Source organism: Erinaceus europaeus, chromosome 23 (genome assembly GCF_950295315.1).
Source record: "Erinaceus europaeus chromosome 23, mEriEur2.1, whole genome shotgun sequence".
Classification (NCBI taxonomy): Eukaryota; Metazoa; Chordata; class Mammalia; order Eulipotyphla; family Erinaceidae; genus Erinaceus; species Erinaceus europaeus.
The window spans coordinates 14,239,489-14,253,073 of NC_080184.1; the positions used below are offsets into that span (position 1 = coordinate 14,239,489).

A 13,585-nucleotide genomic window follows, 5' to 3' on the forward strand; every position below is an offset into this window, starting at 1 on the left:
GAATGCAGGTCTCTCTCTGTCTCTTTCCCTCTATCTCTATCTCTATCTCTGTCTGTACCCAATAGTGAGTAAATAAAAAGATGGGAAAAAAGGGCAAATTCTCTCTGTCTCTATTCAGTAAATAACAAACAAACAAAGAAACAAACCAAAAACATGTCTCTACTGACATACATCTGATTCTTCTAATTGTGGCATCTGTCAAAAGGTGTGATTGGCCAATCTCTCCACAAGTCTCAGAAATTGCATTGTGTTCTAATGTCGAAAGAGGAGGACCATGCTTCTGTAGATCACCTCTTCCTTATCATCCATTCACACGACGCCTTGTGGTAATCAGGGCTGTATCTGGGACACGGAAACAAGCCCAGTCATCACCTCGGTGCTTCCAACCTCCTGTTTACGCAGGGAGGCTTACATTCAAGGTTCATCAGAGGTCATGAGAGGACGGAGAATTTTTTTATTTGAAACACAAGAGAGCTTGAGTGTCAGGTAGAGCACAGAAGATATGAACGGACTCTCACAGACATGGGGGAACGGATGGAGATGAAGACCACCCCACCAGCTGGGGCCCTAGTTGGGGAGTCCTGAGACTCCCACACAGACACGATGGGCCTAGACTTTGAATAAATCCCTCTCTCCACTGTTACCGGTCATCTCTATCAGGAACAACACAATAGACCCTTTTGCGGGCTTCCATAGGACCTTGCCCTCAACCTGGATCAACAACGGTAGAGAATGTTCCATCCTCCGAAGGGAGGCTGGACAACATACTCTATGCTACACCTGAGGAAGATGGGTCCTGATATTGGGGCAGCTTGGAACGTTCCTACTCATGACCACAGGATGTGAGCTCAGATCTACAGGATGCAGAGGTCACACAGGCTCCTAGGCTGAATATGGGCCCCAGATCACATCAAATCGATGGGGTTTACAGTCAACAATATTTATACACCTTTCCCATATTAGGGAGCTACTCTCTTCCCTGATCCAGCTTTCTGGTCCTTCTGCCAACCATGACATCATCTCCCCAGACAATAATTAGGATCCACCTGCATATCAGATGTCAGGCTCAAGAAGAAAAAAAAAAAAAGAAAAGAAAAAAAACTAGTATGGCTATTTGGAATATAACTAAAAAATGCCTACTAGCTATCTACAAAACACAGACCCCCCCCAACTCTTCATCTGCACTACTCCAGCCTTTAGGTTCATGATTAGTCAACATTTTTTTTTTTTTGGCTTTATATATTAACTCTTTTTTCAGCCAGCAGGTTCCAGATGCTACCATGATGCCAACCCAACTTCCTTGGGCAGACGACCTCACCCATGTGTCCTGGAGCTCCGCTTCCTCGGAACCCTGCCCCACTAGGGAAAGAGAGAGGCAGGCTGGGAGTATGGATCCACTTGTCAACACCCATGTTCAGCGGGGAAGCAATTACAGAAGCCAGACCTTCCACCTTCTGCTCCCCACAATGACCCTGGGTCCATACTCCCAGAGGGATAGAGAATAGGAAAGCTATCAGGGGAGGGGGTGGGATACGGAGTTCTGGTGGTGGGAACTGTGTGGAGTTGTTCCCCTCTTATCCTATGGTTATTGTCAGTGTCTCCCTTTTATAAATAAAAATTAAAAAAAAAGACGGATATAAGAGCAGTGTGTCTGGAGTGCAGAGAAAAGCTGTGAAAAGAATGCAGAGTTTTTTTTTCATTTTAAAAAATGAATGTTAAACTAGTGTTTTAAAGCATTTTTTCTCCTTTATTATTTATTTATTTACTTGAAAGTTTTCATTTTATTTTATTTATTTTTCTAATTCTTTAAATTATCTTTGTTGGATAGAGACAGCCAGACACTGAGAGGGAAGGGGGAGACAGAGGAGAGACAGAAAGAGAGACCCCTGCAGCCCTGCTTCACCACTGCAAAACTTTCTCCCTGCAGGTGGGAATCGGGGACTTGAACCCAGGTCTTTGAGCGTTGTAACATGTGCACTCAACCAGGTGCGCCATCACCCAACCTCATATTTTATTTATTTTGAAATAGGAAGAATGTTTCTTTTGGGACTTCCTTTTGCCAAGTCGACTATTCATCCTGTTTCTTTTCTCTTTTAAAAATATGATTAGTGGGGGAGTCGGCACAGTGGGTTAAGCGCAGGTGGCGCAAAGCGCAAGGACCGGCTGAAGGATCCCGGTTCGAGCCCCCGGCTCCCCACCTGCAGGGGAGTCGCTTCCCAGGCGGTGAAGCAGGTCTGCAGGTGTCTGTCTTTCTCTCCCCTTCTCTGTCTTCCCTTGCTCTCACCATTTCTCTCTGTCCTGTCCAACAACAACATCAACAACAACAATAATAACTACAACAATAAAATGACAAGGGCAACAAAAGGGGATAAATAAGTAAATAAATATTAAAAATATGATTAGTGGTTTAATATTGATTTACAAGATTATGAGATCACAGGGGTCCCACTCTGGACTGTTCCCACCTCCAGAGTTCTGTATCTTGATTCCCTGCACTGGAAACTACAGTGTCTCCTAAGGTGAAGACATGGGTTGACTATTGTTTCTATAAATATCATCTATAGTTATATATATTTGCTCATTTTTTCTATGGTCCTGCCGTCTCCTTTTTGTTTAAATTTAAAAAATTACTTATTTATTCCCTTTTGTTGCCTTGTTGTTTTATTGTTGTAGTTATTATTATTGTTGCGTTGTTGATGTCGTTGTTGTTGGATTGGAGAGAGGAGGGGAAGACAGAGAGGGGGAGAGAAAGACAGACCACCTGCAGATCTGCTTCACCGCCTGGGAAGCGACTCCCCTGCAGGTGGGGAGCCGGGGGCTCGAACCGGGATCCTATGCCGGTCCTTGTGCTTTGTGCCATGTGTGCTAAACTCACTGCGCTACCACCCAACCCGTCTCCCTCCCTTTCTATCTCTTCTTTCATTCTTGATTTCTCTCTCTCTCTCTCTCTTCAAAATAAATAAATTAAAAAAAATTAAAAAGTGGTGAAGTCACCTTCTTCACTTGCTCTTAGATGGAGCTTTGAGCAGTGGTGCTGAGTGAGATTAGCTGGAAAGAGAAAGCGGAGTCTGGGATGACATGCATGGACAGAAAGTTGGAAAATAAGAACAGAAGGGGAAACACAAAGCAGAACTTGGACTGGATTGTACCAAAGTAAGGGAGTGCTCCCTCCTCCTCCCCCCTCTCTCTCCTCCCTCCCTCCCTCCCTCCCTCCCTCCCTTTTCCTCCCCCTCTCTCCTGGGGTGGGGGAGGTTTTCTGGTCCTGGCACATGATGTTGGAAGAGGACATAGGTTGGGGGGCTGGAGAGTGTTTTGCAGAAAACTGAGACATGTCACATTTGTACCAGTAAGTATTTACTGTTGACTGTGAACCATTAATCGCCCTGATAAAACAATCAGGAAAAATAAAAGAAGGATGAAGTCACCTTCTTCCCCTCCTCCTGGATGGAGCTTGAAAGAGAAAGACAAGGATGCAGATGGGCTGATCTCACTCATGGACAGAAGTGGAGAAATCAGAACAGAAGGGGAGACACCAAGTAGAATGTGGACTGGGCCTGGTGGATCGCACCAAAGTGAGGGCCCCTGGGGTGGGGGCAGGAGTGTACACGTCTTGGAGCATGATGGCGGAGGAGGACCTAGGTGGGGGCGGTTAGAGTGTTATGTGGAAGACTGAGAAATGTTACTCATGTACCAACGACTGTATTTTACCGTGCAGGACAACCCATTCCCTCACCCCACCCCCCCACTAAAGGAAGAAAGAAAAGAAAAGAAAAAAGGAAGAAGTGAGCATGACTGCGTGACAATAAAGTTTTTGTCCTAAAACCAAGTGACAGAGTAGACTTGGCGAGTGGGTCAAAGTTCTCTGAACCCTGAGACTGAAGATTCTAGAGTCATTGGATGTCGGTGGTACAGGCTCGTTCATAGATGGGTGTAAAGGTCTCAGGTGGATGGCACCAATCCACTTCGTCTATCTGGTCTACCCCGCCTCAGACTCTTGCTCCATGATTCCCACCGACACCATCCCAATTATCCGCCATGACTATTTTCACACCATTGGGTTCAGACCTATGAATCTGCAGCTTCAGAACTCAGTGACCTTAAACCAGTCCCTCACTCCCCAACAGAGAGGTTCAGCTGGATCAGGGACAGTGTGTCTGTGTTCGCAGGAGTGCTCCAAGGGTTGAGGTTTCTGGGACTCTGCCCAATTTCAGTAGGCAGGAAGGTGAGGTAGATTAGTCACATCTTCCTCGGGCTCTCAGAGGAGCCACACTTGTGAAATAATGGTGACCCACCCAGTAACTGGGGTGGGGAGGTGGGCTCTCCACGTTCCCTTGTGTGTCTGAAGAGTCACAACTTTGAGTCTGAATGTCTCCCAGAGAAGATTCTAGAGCTGACACGTGGAAAATACAAAGGCACCAGGTATGGAAGACGGGGTATGCAACTTTATCAATTACTAAGGCATTTTATATTTATAAAATTTTCAGCTTGGACAGTTTTGACTGCTCCCTAAAAAAAAAAAAAGGAAAAGAAAGAAAAAAAAAGAAAAGAAAAAAGACAGTGGTCTGGGAGGTGGCACAGTGGATAAAGCACTGGACTCTCAAGCATAAGGTCTTAAGTTTGATTCCTGGCAGCACAAGTACCGGAGTGATGTCTGGTTCTCTCTCCCTCTATCCCTCTCATTAATTAATAAATAAAATATTTTTTAAAAAAGACAAATGATTCCCAACACTTGCTTTTGATGCCAGAGTTGGGCTAAAGGTCCCGACGACCAATGACAGACGTAGAGATGCGGCAGAATGGTTTCTGGGGTGGAAAGGAACAAAGTCCCTCAGGACTTTCACACTCCCCTTGAGGCTGAGGCCCAGAATAAAGATTTCAACATTTTCTTTCTTTTTTTTAATTTGACAGTTGTTTATTGAACGTTGATCAAAAGACTTGTTCTCCATCCTCAAGACATTGGAGCCATGGTCTCCTCAGCGAGAGCATGGCATCAACTAGAGAGCAGAGTAGGAATGGTTTCCTGGAATAGGTGGGGTGAGAGGTAGAGAGGTTCATAGGTGTGTGTGTGTGGGGTGGGGACAGGATGCTTCCGCTTAGAGGAAAGTAGTGACAGCATAGGCTTTAGAGGCGAGGGTTAGAACGAGAAGGCACCTGTCTTACTGCAAGGGTGAGTTCACGGTGAGGGAGATGGTGGATGAGTTCAGTCGCTGGTTGGTAGGCATTGGAGCTGTAAGGGCATGAGAGGAGGGAGAGTGGAGGCTGAACTTGGTGTCCACACAATGAAGTGTCATGATGTCTTTTTGGATATTCTAGGCAGATTAAGACTTATAGACGGGACAGATTTTTAAGTGGTCCATCCATCCATCCATCCATCCATCCATTCATGAATCCATCCATCCATGAAACCATCCATCTATCCATCTATCCATGCATCCATGAATGCATGAATCCATCCATGAATTCATCCATCCATGAATCCATGAATCCATCCATGAATTCATCCATCCATGAATCCATGAATCCATCCATCCATGAATCTATGAATCCATCCATCCATCCATCATCCATCCATCCATGAATCCATCCATCCATGAATCTATGAATCCATCCATCCATCCATCCATCCATCCATCCATCCATGAATCCACCCATCCATCCATCCATCCATTCATGAATCCATCCATCCATGAATCTATGAATCCATCCATCCATCCATCCATCCATCCATCCATCCATCCATCCATCCATCCATCATCCATCCATCCATGAATCCACCCATCCTTAAATGGGTTGAGTATAGAGTAGAGAGTGCTATCACTGAATGAATGGCCTCTTTTGTAGAAGAAGTGACGAAGGAAGTTAACTGTCATGCTTTCGAGTCAGTTTCAACAGGCCACAAGTTAAAAGTCCCGACTGAGGGAGAAGCCCTACTTGGGATGTGATGACAGAGGTGCCTTCTTTTGGGAAGAGAAAATGTGGGGGACACAATGAATGATGCTTGTCAGTATTCATAGGTGAGAGAGAGAGAGAGAGACAGACAGACAGAGAGAGAGACAGAGAGAGGGAGAGGAGAGAGACAGAGAGAGGGAGAGGAGAGAGGGAACCAGAGAGTCCTTCTTTGCTTCTGTTACAGGTAGAGCTTTTTCCGAAGGGTGCTTTGGATTTCGGGGTTTACTTTCCTCGCTTTTCCTTCTTGAAGCAACTCAGCATCTGCCATCTGCCGGGTCACCTGTATTTGAAGGGGGGGACAGGTCAGGACTGGGCCCCGGGGCCGCTCTAGTGGGCTTCCACAGAGGGAGCATCGCAGAATGTAACCAGGCGGTCTGCTCTCCGGGCCTCAAGAGGGAGTGATGGTTTGTTTTTTCTTGTAGATGTCCGCCCACCATCACGCAGCCTCCATCAGGGAGAGATCCCAGCAGGTTGGTGTCTGAGATTTGTATACCTGGTGGGGCCCAGGACCTGGGTTCAATCCTTGGCATTGATGTCATTTTCTCTTAGGAAAAAAAAATCAGTGGATTTTTCTTTTTTTAATTGCATAATCATCAGAATAAGAAAAATGTGCCCAGGGGGCCGGGTGGTGGCACTCCGGGTTAAGTGTACATATTAGCAAGTTTTTTTTTTTTTTGCTTCCAGGGTTATCACTGGGGCTTGGTGCCAGCACTACGAATCCACTGCTCCCAGAAGCCATTCCCCTCCTCCATTTTATTGGCTAGGACAGAGAGACATGGAGAGAGGAGGGGAAGACAGAGAGGGGGAGAGACACCTGCAGACCTGCTTCACCGCCTGGGAAGCGACTCCCCTGCAGGTGGGGAGCCGGGGGCTCGAACCGGGATCCTTGGGTGAGTCCTTGTGCTTTGCACTATGTGCTCTTAGCTAAGTTGGCCACCACCCGCCCCCCCCAATTTCTTTTTTCAATTAAAAATATCTTTATTTATTTATTGGATAGAGACAGCCAGAAATTGAGAGGGAAGGGGAAGATAGAGAGGGAGAGAGACAGAGAGACACCTGCAGCCCTGCTTCATCACTCACAAAGCTTTCCTCCTGCAGGTGGAGACCAGGGGCTTGAACCTGGGTCCTTGCACATGGTAACATGTGCGCTCAACCAGGGGCACCACCACCCAGGCCCTCCTCTCTCCATTTCTCTCTGTATTTTAAAAAAATATTTATTTATTTTCCCTTTCGTTGCCCTTGTTGCTTTATTGTTGTAGTTATTATTGTTGTTCTTGATGTTGTTGTTGTTGGATAGGACAGAGAGAAATGGAGAGAGGAGGGGAAGACAGAGATGGGGAGAGAAAGACAGACACCTGCAGACCTGCTTCACTGCCTGGGAAGCAACTCCCCTGCAGGTGGGGGGCCCAGGCTCGAACCGGGATCCTTATGCCTGTCCTTGAGCTTGGTGCCACATGCGCTTAACCCACTGTGCTGCTGCCTGACTTCCAATTTCTCTCTGTCTTATCTAATAATAACAATTAAAAGAAAAATGTGTCCCAGCATTAATTCAGCTCCAGGGATCATATTTACATGGAGCACACCTTCATGCCATCTAAGTGATCCCACACTGGATGAGTTTGGAATTTCCTGTGATGGATCAGCTCTGGAATTCCTTGTATGAGGGAAGTTCTTGTTGGGGAATGTTATGTGAGGTCCTGGGTCAGATCTGGGGTTGGCGGCCAGGATGGGGGGGGGACTTGCATTAACATTGGGAAGAGATTCCACCCACTCTGCTGGGCCCCAGCCCAGTCTGGGAGAGAGGAGGCATTTCCGTTTCCTTGCCCCAATTCACCTCAGTCAGAAGCTCCAGGATGGATCCTGTATTCTCCGTGAAGACTTTCACCAGGGTCTGGATGAAGCAGGAGCCCTCCTGGTCATGTCTGTAGGCGATGTACCCTGCAGGGATATCAGAGAAGTGGGTTCACTCTACCTCACTAGGGAAAGAGAGAAACAGGATGGGGGGTGTGGATCCACCTGCCAACACCCATGTCCAGCGGAGAAGCAACGACAGAAGCCACAACTCCCACCTTCTGCTCCCCATAAAGAATTTGGGTCCAGGCTCCCAGACGGGGAGAAATGTCAGGGGAAGATGCCCAGAGGGCTCTGAACCCCAACTCCATCAGGACCCAGAGAGAGAAGAGGAAAGAGGAAGGGATATTTGGATGTAGTTATAGGTGTAGGTGTGACTTGGAAAGGAAAATAAGATGGGACCACAGGAAAAAAAAAGGGCAAATGTAGACAAATCTAGGCAGAGAGTTGTAGTCTACCCACATCTGCAACCTTGTGAGAACTGTTGTAGCTTCCAATGGAGGGAGTGGGGACACAGAACTCTGGTGGTGGGGACAGTGCAGAGATGTATGCCTGTTACCTTGTAATTCTGTAAATCAATATTAAATAACTAATAAAAAGAAAAAAAAGAAGGGGGTTCACGTGGGTTCTGGTAGGGATGGGAAAAGGGTGGCCCCTGAAGGTGCAGCATGGGGTAAGGAGGAGCAGATGGCCACTTTGGGCCACCCAGGGAGTTCATACCCTCCATGGTGGAGTAGATGTGCAGGGCATCTGTGTAAGTTGGGATGGTCTGGTGACCATCTTTTGTCAGTATCACAACAATGTCATCTCCTACTGTCTCTCCAAGGTCTCTTTGTTCTGTAACACCAGAGAGACAGACATCATCTACCTACCATCCATCCATCCAGTCACCCATCCATCCAGTCATCCATCATCCAGTCATCCATCCATCCATCCATCCAGTCATCCATTCATCATCTATCCATCTAGTCATCCATCCATCCATCCATCCATCCAGTCATCCATCCATCCATCCATCCATCCATCGTCACCCATCCATCTAGTCATCCATCCATCCATCCATCCATCCATCCATCCAGTCATCCATCCATCCAGTCATCCATCCATCCAGTCATCCATCCATCCATCCATCCATCCATCTATCCATCGTCACCCATCCATCTAGTCATCCATCCACCCAACCATCCATCCATCCATCCATCCATCCACCCATCCAGTCACCCATCCAACAACCAGTCATCCATCCAGTCATCCATCCACCCATCCATCCATCCATCCATCCATCCATCCATCCATCCATCCAGTCACCCATCCATCTAGTCATCCATCCACCCATCCAGTCATCCATCCATCCAGTCATCCATCCATCCAGTCATCCATCCATCCAGTCATCCATCCATCCATCCATCCATCCATCCATCCATCCATCCATCCACCCATCCAGTCATCCATCCATCCATTCATCCATCCACCCATCCAGTCATCCATCCATCCATCCATCTCTCCATAATTCATGCACTCATCCACACACCCCTACATCCCCCCATCAGATAGAAAGATAGCAAGAAGAAGACCCAACGTTAGCCTTGAGAGCAGGACTGGCAGGGGCTCTGGGTCTGGGCCCAGACTGGGGCGGGAAGGTAAGCCCTGACCTTACCTCCCCGACAGGCCTGTATGATGTACACCTTGGGCTTGGCCCTCAGCGCCAAGCAATTCTTGTTGTTCAGCACCTCGAAGAGGTTCTCCAGATTCACCATCTGGTCATCCTCACCCTTGAGTTGACCTTCCAGCCCGTGTGCCATGAGCACCACAAAAGCACAGCTGACAAAGTCTTCTCGGGCATCTATGGCTTGCTGGAATTTCTCCAACTCTTCCTGGAATTGCTGCGGGGAGATTTTAGAATCCAGATTCAGGTGTGATCTCTCAGAAACGATCTTTCTGTTCAGCCCTCTTCCCGACCTTCCCGAAGACCCCGGGACTGGAGCAACACTACCTGAGCCGTGGGGTCGCGTACCACGGTGCTCTCAAATTCCAGCTGTTTGAACATCCGAGCCAGGGCTTCCAGGTCTGCCTCAGAACCTTCCCGTGCCTTGGTGACGCATAGTGTCAGGGCCAGGCGGGCCCCCGACATGTCGTACGCTTCCTGGGCCAAGAGGAGACACATATCAGGGGAGGGAAGGTGAATCAGAAAGAAGCAAGGAAGGTATTCCAAAGGAGTTAGGGGCTTAGGTATCTGTGTCTGGTGCAGAGTGCTTAGTTACAGTCTCCCTTCGGACAGGGAGGCGTGGCTATGGAGTAGGATCCATTCCAGATCACTCCCCGATAAACTAGAAAAAAAACAAAAGAATGAAAAATCACCGGGCGGGAGGGAAACAAAACGGGGAGTGAAGTAGCAGAGTACGTGGCAGGTGGCAGGCAAGTGGCTCTGGGAACTTCACCTGGGAACTCGGGGTATCAGAATAGTCAACTGTCGAGGGGCGCCTGGCGGTAGTGCAGCGGGTTAAGCACCTGTGGTGCAAAGCGCAAGGACCGGCAGAAGAAGGATCCCGTTTTGAGCCTCCGGCTCCCCACCTGCAGGGGAGTCGCTTCCCAGGCGGTGAAGCAGGTCTGCAGGTGTCTGTCTTTCTCTCCCCATCTCTGTCTTCCCCTCCTCTCTCCATTTCTTTTTGTGCTAACCAACAACAACGATAGCAATAAGAACAATAACAACCACCACAACAATAAAACAACAAGGGCAACAAAAGTGAAGAAAAAAAAAAGGCCTCCAGGAGCAGTGAATTCCTGGTGCAGGCACCCAGGCCCAGCAATAACCCTGGGGGAAAAATAAAAAGGAAGTCAAAGGGGAAAAAAAAAATTAAACTGTCAGCAAGGACTCCATCTCAGCCTGGATCTTGACTTTGGTTCTTGATATTCTACATGGCTGAGCTGGGCAGATAGTCAGTCTCTCTCTATTTAATTTTTAAATTATCCTTATGATTTATTGTCTAGAGACAGCCAGCAATCAAGAGGGAAGGGCGAGATAGAGAGGGAGAGAGACAGAGAGACCCCTGCAGCCCTGCTTCACCCCTCGTGAAGCTTCCCCCAGGTCCTTGAGCACCGCAGTGCGTTCGCTTAACCAGGCATGCCACTCCCTACCCTTGCAAAGAAATCTTCTCACTTGTGCAGATCTCAGAATTTTTAAATACATTAGCTAGTAGATCCTATCTGATCCCATGTTAGAGAAGGACACTGGGGTCAAACCTTCTTTTCAGGACAGAAGCAGGCTATTGGGGACAATGACAACAAGGATTTGGTCACCGAGACAGATGTAAGAGACCTTCCTTGACTTGACTTCCCTGAGTCTTCTTATCCATCGGAGCACTCACAGGGGATCTTCTAGCTCTGAATTTGGGTCATGATTCTTTTTACCATGCTCCCCCCACAGTCTTGGAAACATCGACCCTTTCTTTCCTCCTTTCTCCAGAAGCTCCCACCCCTCTCTCTCTAAACCTACACATTACTCACCTCTTCCAAAGGCTGGGGACCACTCATGTCTGCTTCAATCTCTGAACCCTTGACTGATACTGGCAGGGTCAAGAGAAGGGAGTGTGAAGGTCTCTAAAGTAAGGAAGAGGGGGTCAGGGGGGCAGAGAAATTTGTCTAACTAGATTTTCAAGACTGAATAAGGCAACCATCATGGCAGCTTGATTAATAGACTATCTATCCATTCACCCATCACTCCATCCATCCATCCATCCATCCATCCATCCATCCCTCCCTCCATCCATCCACCAATTCTTGCATCCATGCATGCTTGCATCCACCCACCCACCTATCTATTCATCCACTTTTTATTCATCCATCAATTCATCCTCACACTTACAAATACAATGAGTTATCCATCCATCCATCCATCCATCCATCTATCCATTCATCCATCCTTCATCTACCCATCCATAATCCATCCATCCATCTACTACCCACCCACCCACCCATCCATCCATCCATCCATCCATCCACCAACCATTCATCAACCCACCACACATCCATCCATCCATCCATCCATCCATCCATCCATAATATTCCATCCATCCATCATCCATCTAGTCATCCATCATTCTGTCATCCATTATTAGTCTATCCATCCATTATCTATCAATCATTTATCCATCCATCCCTCTATCCAACCATTTATCAATCTGCTCATCATCTACCTACCTTTCAATTCATATTCATCCATCTCTCCATTCATCTGTCATTCATCCTCATATTTATTAATAGACCCATCCATTTACAATCTAGCCATCCTTTCATCAGTGGATCCATCCATCACTCATCACTCAACTATCATCTAGCTAGCTGTTAATCCACTTGTCCATCTACCCATCCGTCTATCTATCCATTTAGCCATCCAACGGTCCATGATTTTTCTACCTGTTTTTCTGTCTCCGAGGACACACCACACGAGACAGATTTGGTCCTTGCATTCAGGAAATTAACATTAAAACATTAAACCCCTCTCCCTTTCCCTCGTTCCTCCCCCTCCCCACAAAGCCCACACTAAAGCCAATACCGTGGGGAGGGAGGAACCCAGGACAGTGTGAAAGGACACGAGAAATAGTGTGGAGTATGAGTTTTGAGACCGGACAAACCAGAATGGAAGCCAGACTCCACCCCTTCCAGCCGCGCACCCTCAAACACCTCTCTCTTCTCTCCAGGACTGGGTTTGTCACCTGAAAAAAAGACTCAGCCCGAGTGCCAGGTGTTTGAAAGCTCCCAGGCTGAACACCCCCGGAAGGCGTTATTCCCAGTCCCAGCGCCCCACACCTTCGCCGGCTTAGACTCGCGCTCTGAGGATATCCTGCTTCTCGCTCTTGCTCTCCTCTCTGGGTCTGAAGGTTCTGTGTTTGGGATCCAAAGCCCGGCTCTAGACTGGTGGCCATCAAGGTCACAGATTTTGGTGCCAGGGGGAAGGGGTGGGGTGGGGATTTTGGGGGGAGTCACCAAGCAGCAGAGGAATGAACAAAGGAAAGAAAGGCTAGCTGGCTGGCTGGATACTTCAGCTCTGCTCAAATGGTGCTGAGCATCTGTTCCTGCTGGGAGAGGTGGGGAGAAGACGGAGAGAGAAAGACTGTGAGGGAGGAGGTACCTTTGTCCAGCTCGGTCACTAATTCTGGAGTCAGCTCCTCCTTAAAGTCAGGCTCATGGGGGCAACGCCTTCACCACCGACAGCCAGGACCGGACCCCAGGGGCTGGACCAGGCCACGTGCTGACTTTGGCCCAGACTCTGCTCAGGCCTCTCCTGAGAACACAGGCTGTGTCTTCCCCAGCCCAGCTGCCACCTTTTTATTACCCAGCTTCCTGTCACTCAAACAAATCTCCTGACAGTCGTGGGGACACACCCTTGGCACAGCCCTGCTGAGGAAATTCAATCAGATGCTCATGGAATGAATGAATGAATGAATGAATGAATGAGGGCAGGCAGGGCTCAGCGGATACTGCCCCCCCCGCCCCCAGAGAAGGAGGCTGAGGCATAGACTCTGATGCCAGCCTGACCCCTGGCACCCAGGTCCCCCATGCCTGCCTCCTGTCCACCTGTCACTTCCATCCCCCTGACCCTCCATTTCTCCCCCACTCTGGTCGTGCAGATAAGAACAATTTCACTTGTTTACGAGTTCACACGGTATGTCCTCAGCAACCTGGGGCACCGGCATTGTTGCTGACATGCAAAGGGACACTCCCAGAGGTGACATCACCGCCTTGCATCACCCAGGTAGCAGTGGCCACCCTTGGCATCCAGCCCCAG

General features: G+C 48.2%; 1 protein-coding gene across 2 annotated transcripts; it reads right to left on the reverse strand.

Annotated features, from left to right (window-relative positions):
- Positions 1-4,890: 4,890 nt before the first annotated feature.
- On the reverse strand, positions 4,891-13,112 carry CASP14 (caspase 14). Of its 2 annotated transcripts, XM_060182408.1 has the most exons (8): positions 12,929-13,112; positions 12,353-12,512; positions 11,305-11,397; positions 9,794-9,943; positions 9,458-9,683; positions 8,521-8,637; positions 7,784-7,887; positions 4,891-6,229 (listed from the first exon to the last, which is right to left on the reverse strand). In XM_060182408.1, exons 3-8 carry the CDS (start codon positions 11,329-11,331, stop codon positions 6,128-6,130), a joined length of 726 nt encoding a protein of 241 aa, XP_060038391.1. In that variant the 5' UTR covers positions 11,332-11,397; positions 12,353-12,512; positions 12,929-13,112; the 3' UTR covers positions 4,891-6,127. The 2 variants fall into 2 exon arrangements, with proteins under 2 accessions (XP_060038391.1, XP_007537606.1); XM_007537544.3 differs by lacking the exon at positions 12,353-12,512 and having other exon boundaries at positions 12,929-13,111.
- Between the last annotated feature and the right edge of the window lie 473 nt (positions 13,113-13,585).

Excerpts from the sequence above, each read along its gene's own strand:
- CASP14 (XM_060182408.1), bottom strand. The coding sequence starts at position 11,331 with ATGAGTGGTCCCCAGCCTTTGGAAGAG. Across the intron at positions 7,888-8,520 it reads CATCTACTCCACCATGGAGG|GGTACATCGCCTACAGACAT; the intron begins GTATGAACTCCC and ends ATATCCCTGCAG. Across the intron at positions 6,230-7,783 it reads TCCTGGAGCTTCTGACTGAG|GTGACCCGGCAGATGGCAGA; the intron begins GTGAATTGGGGC and ends CTTCAAATACAG.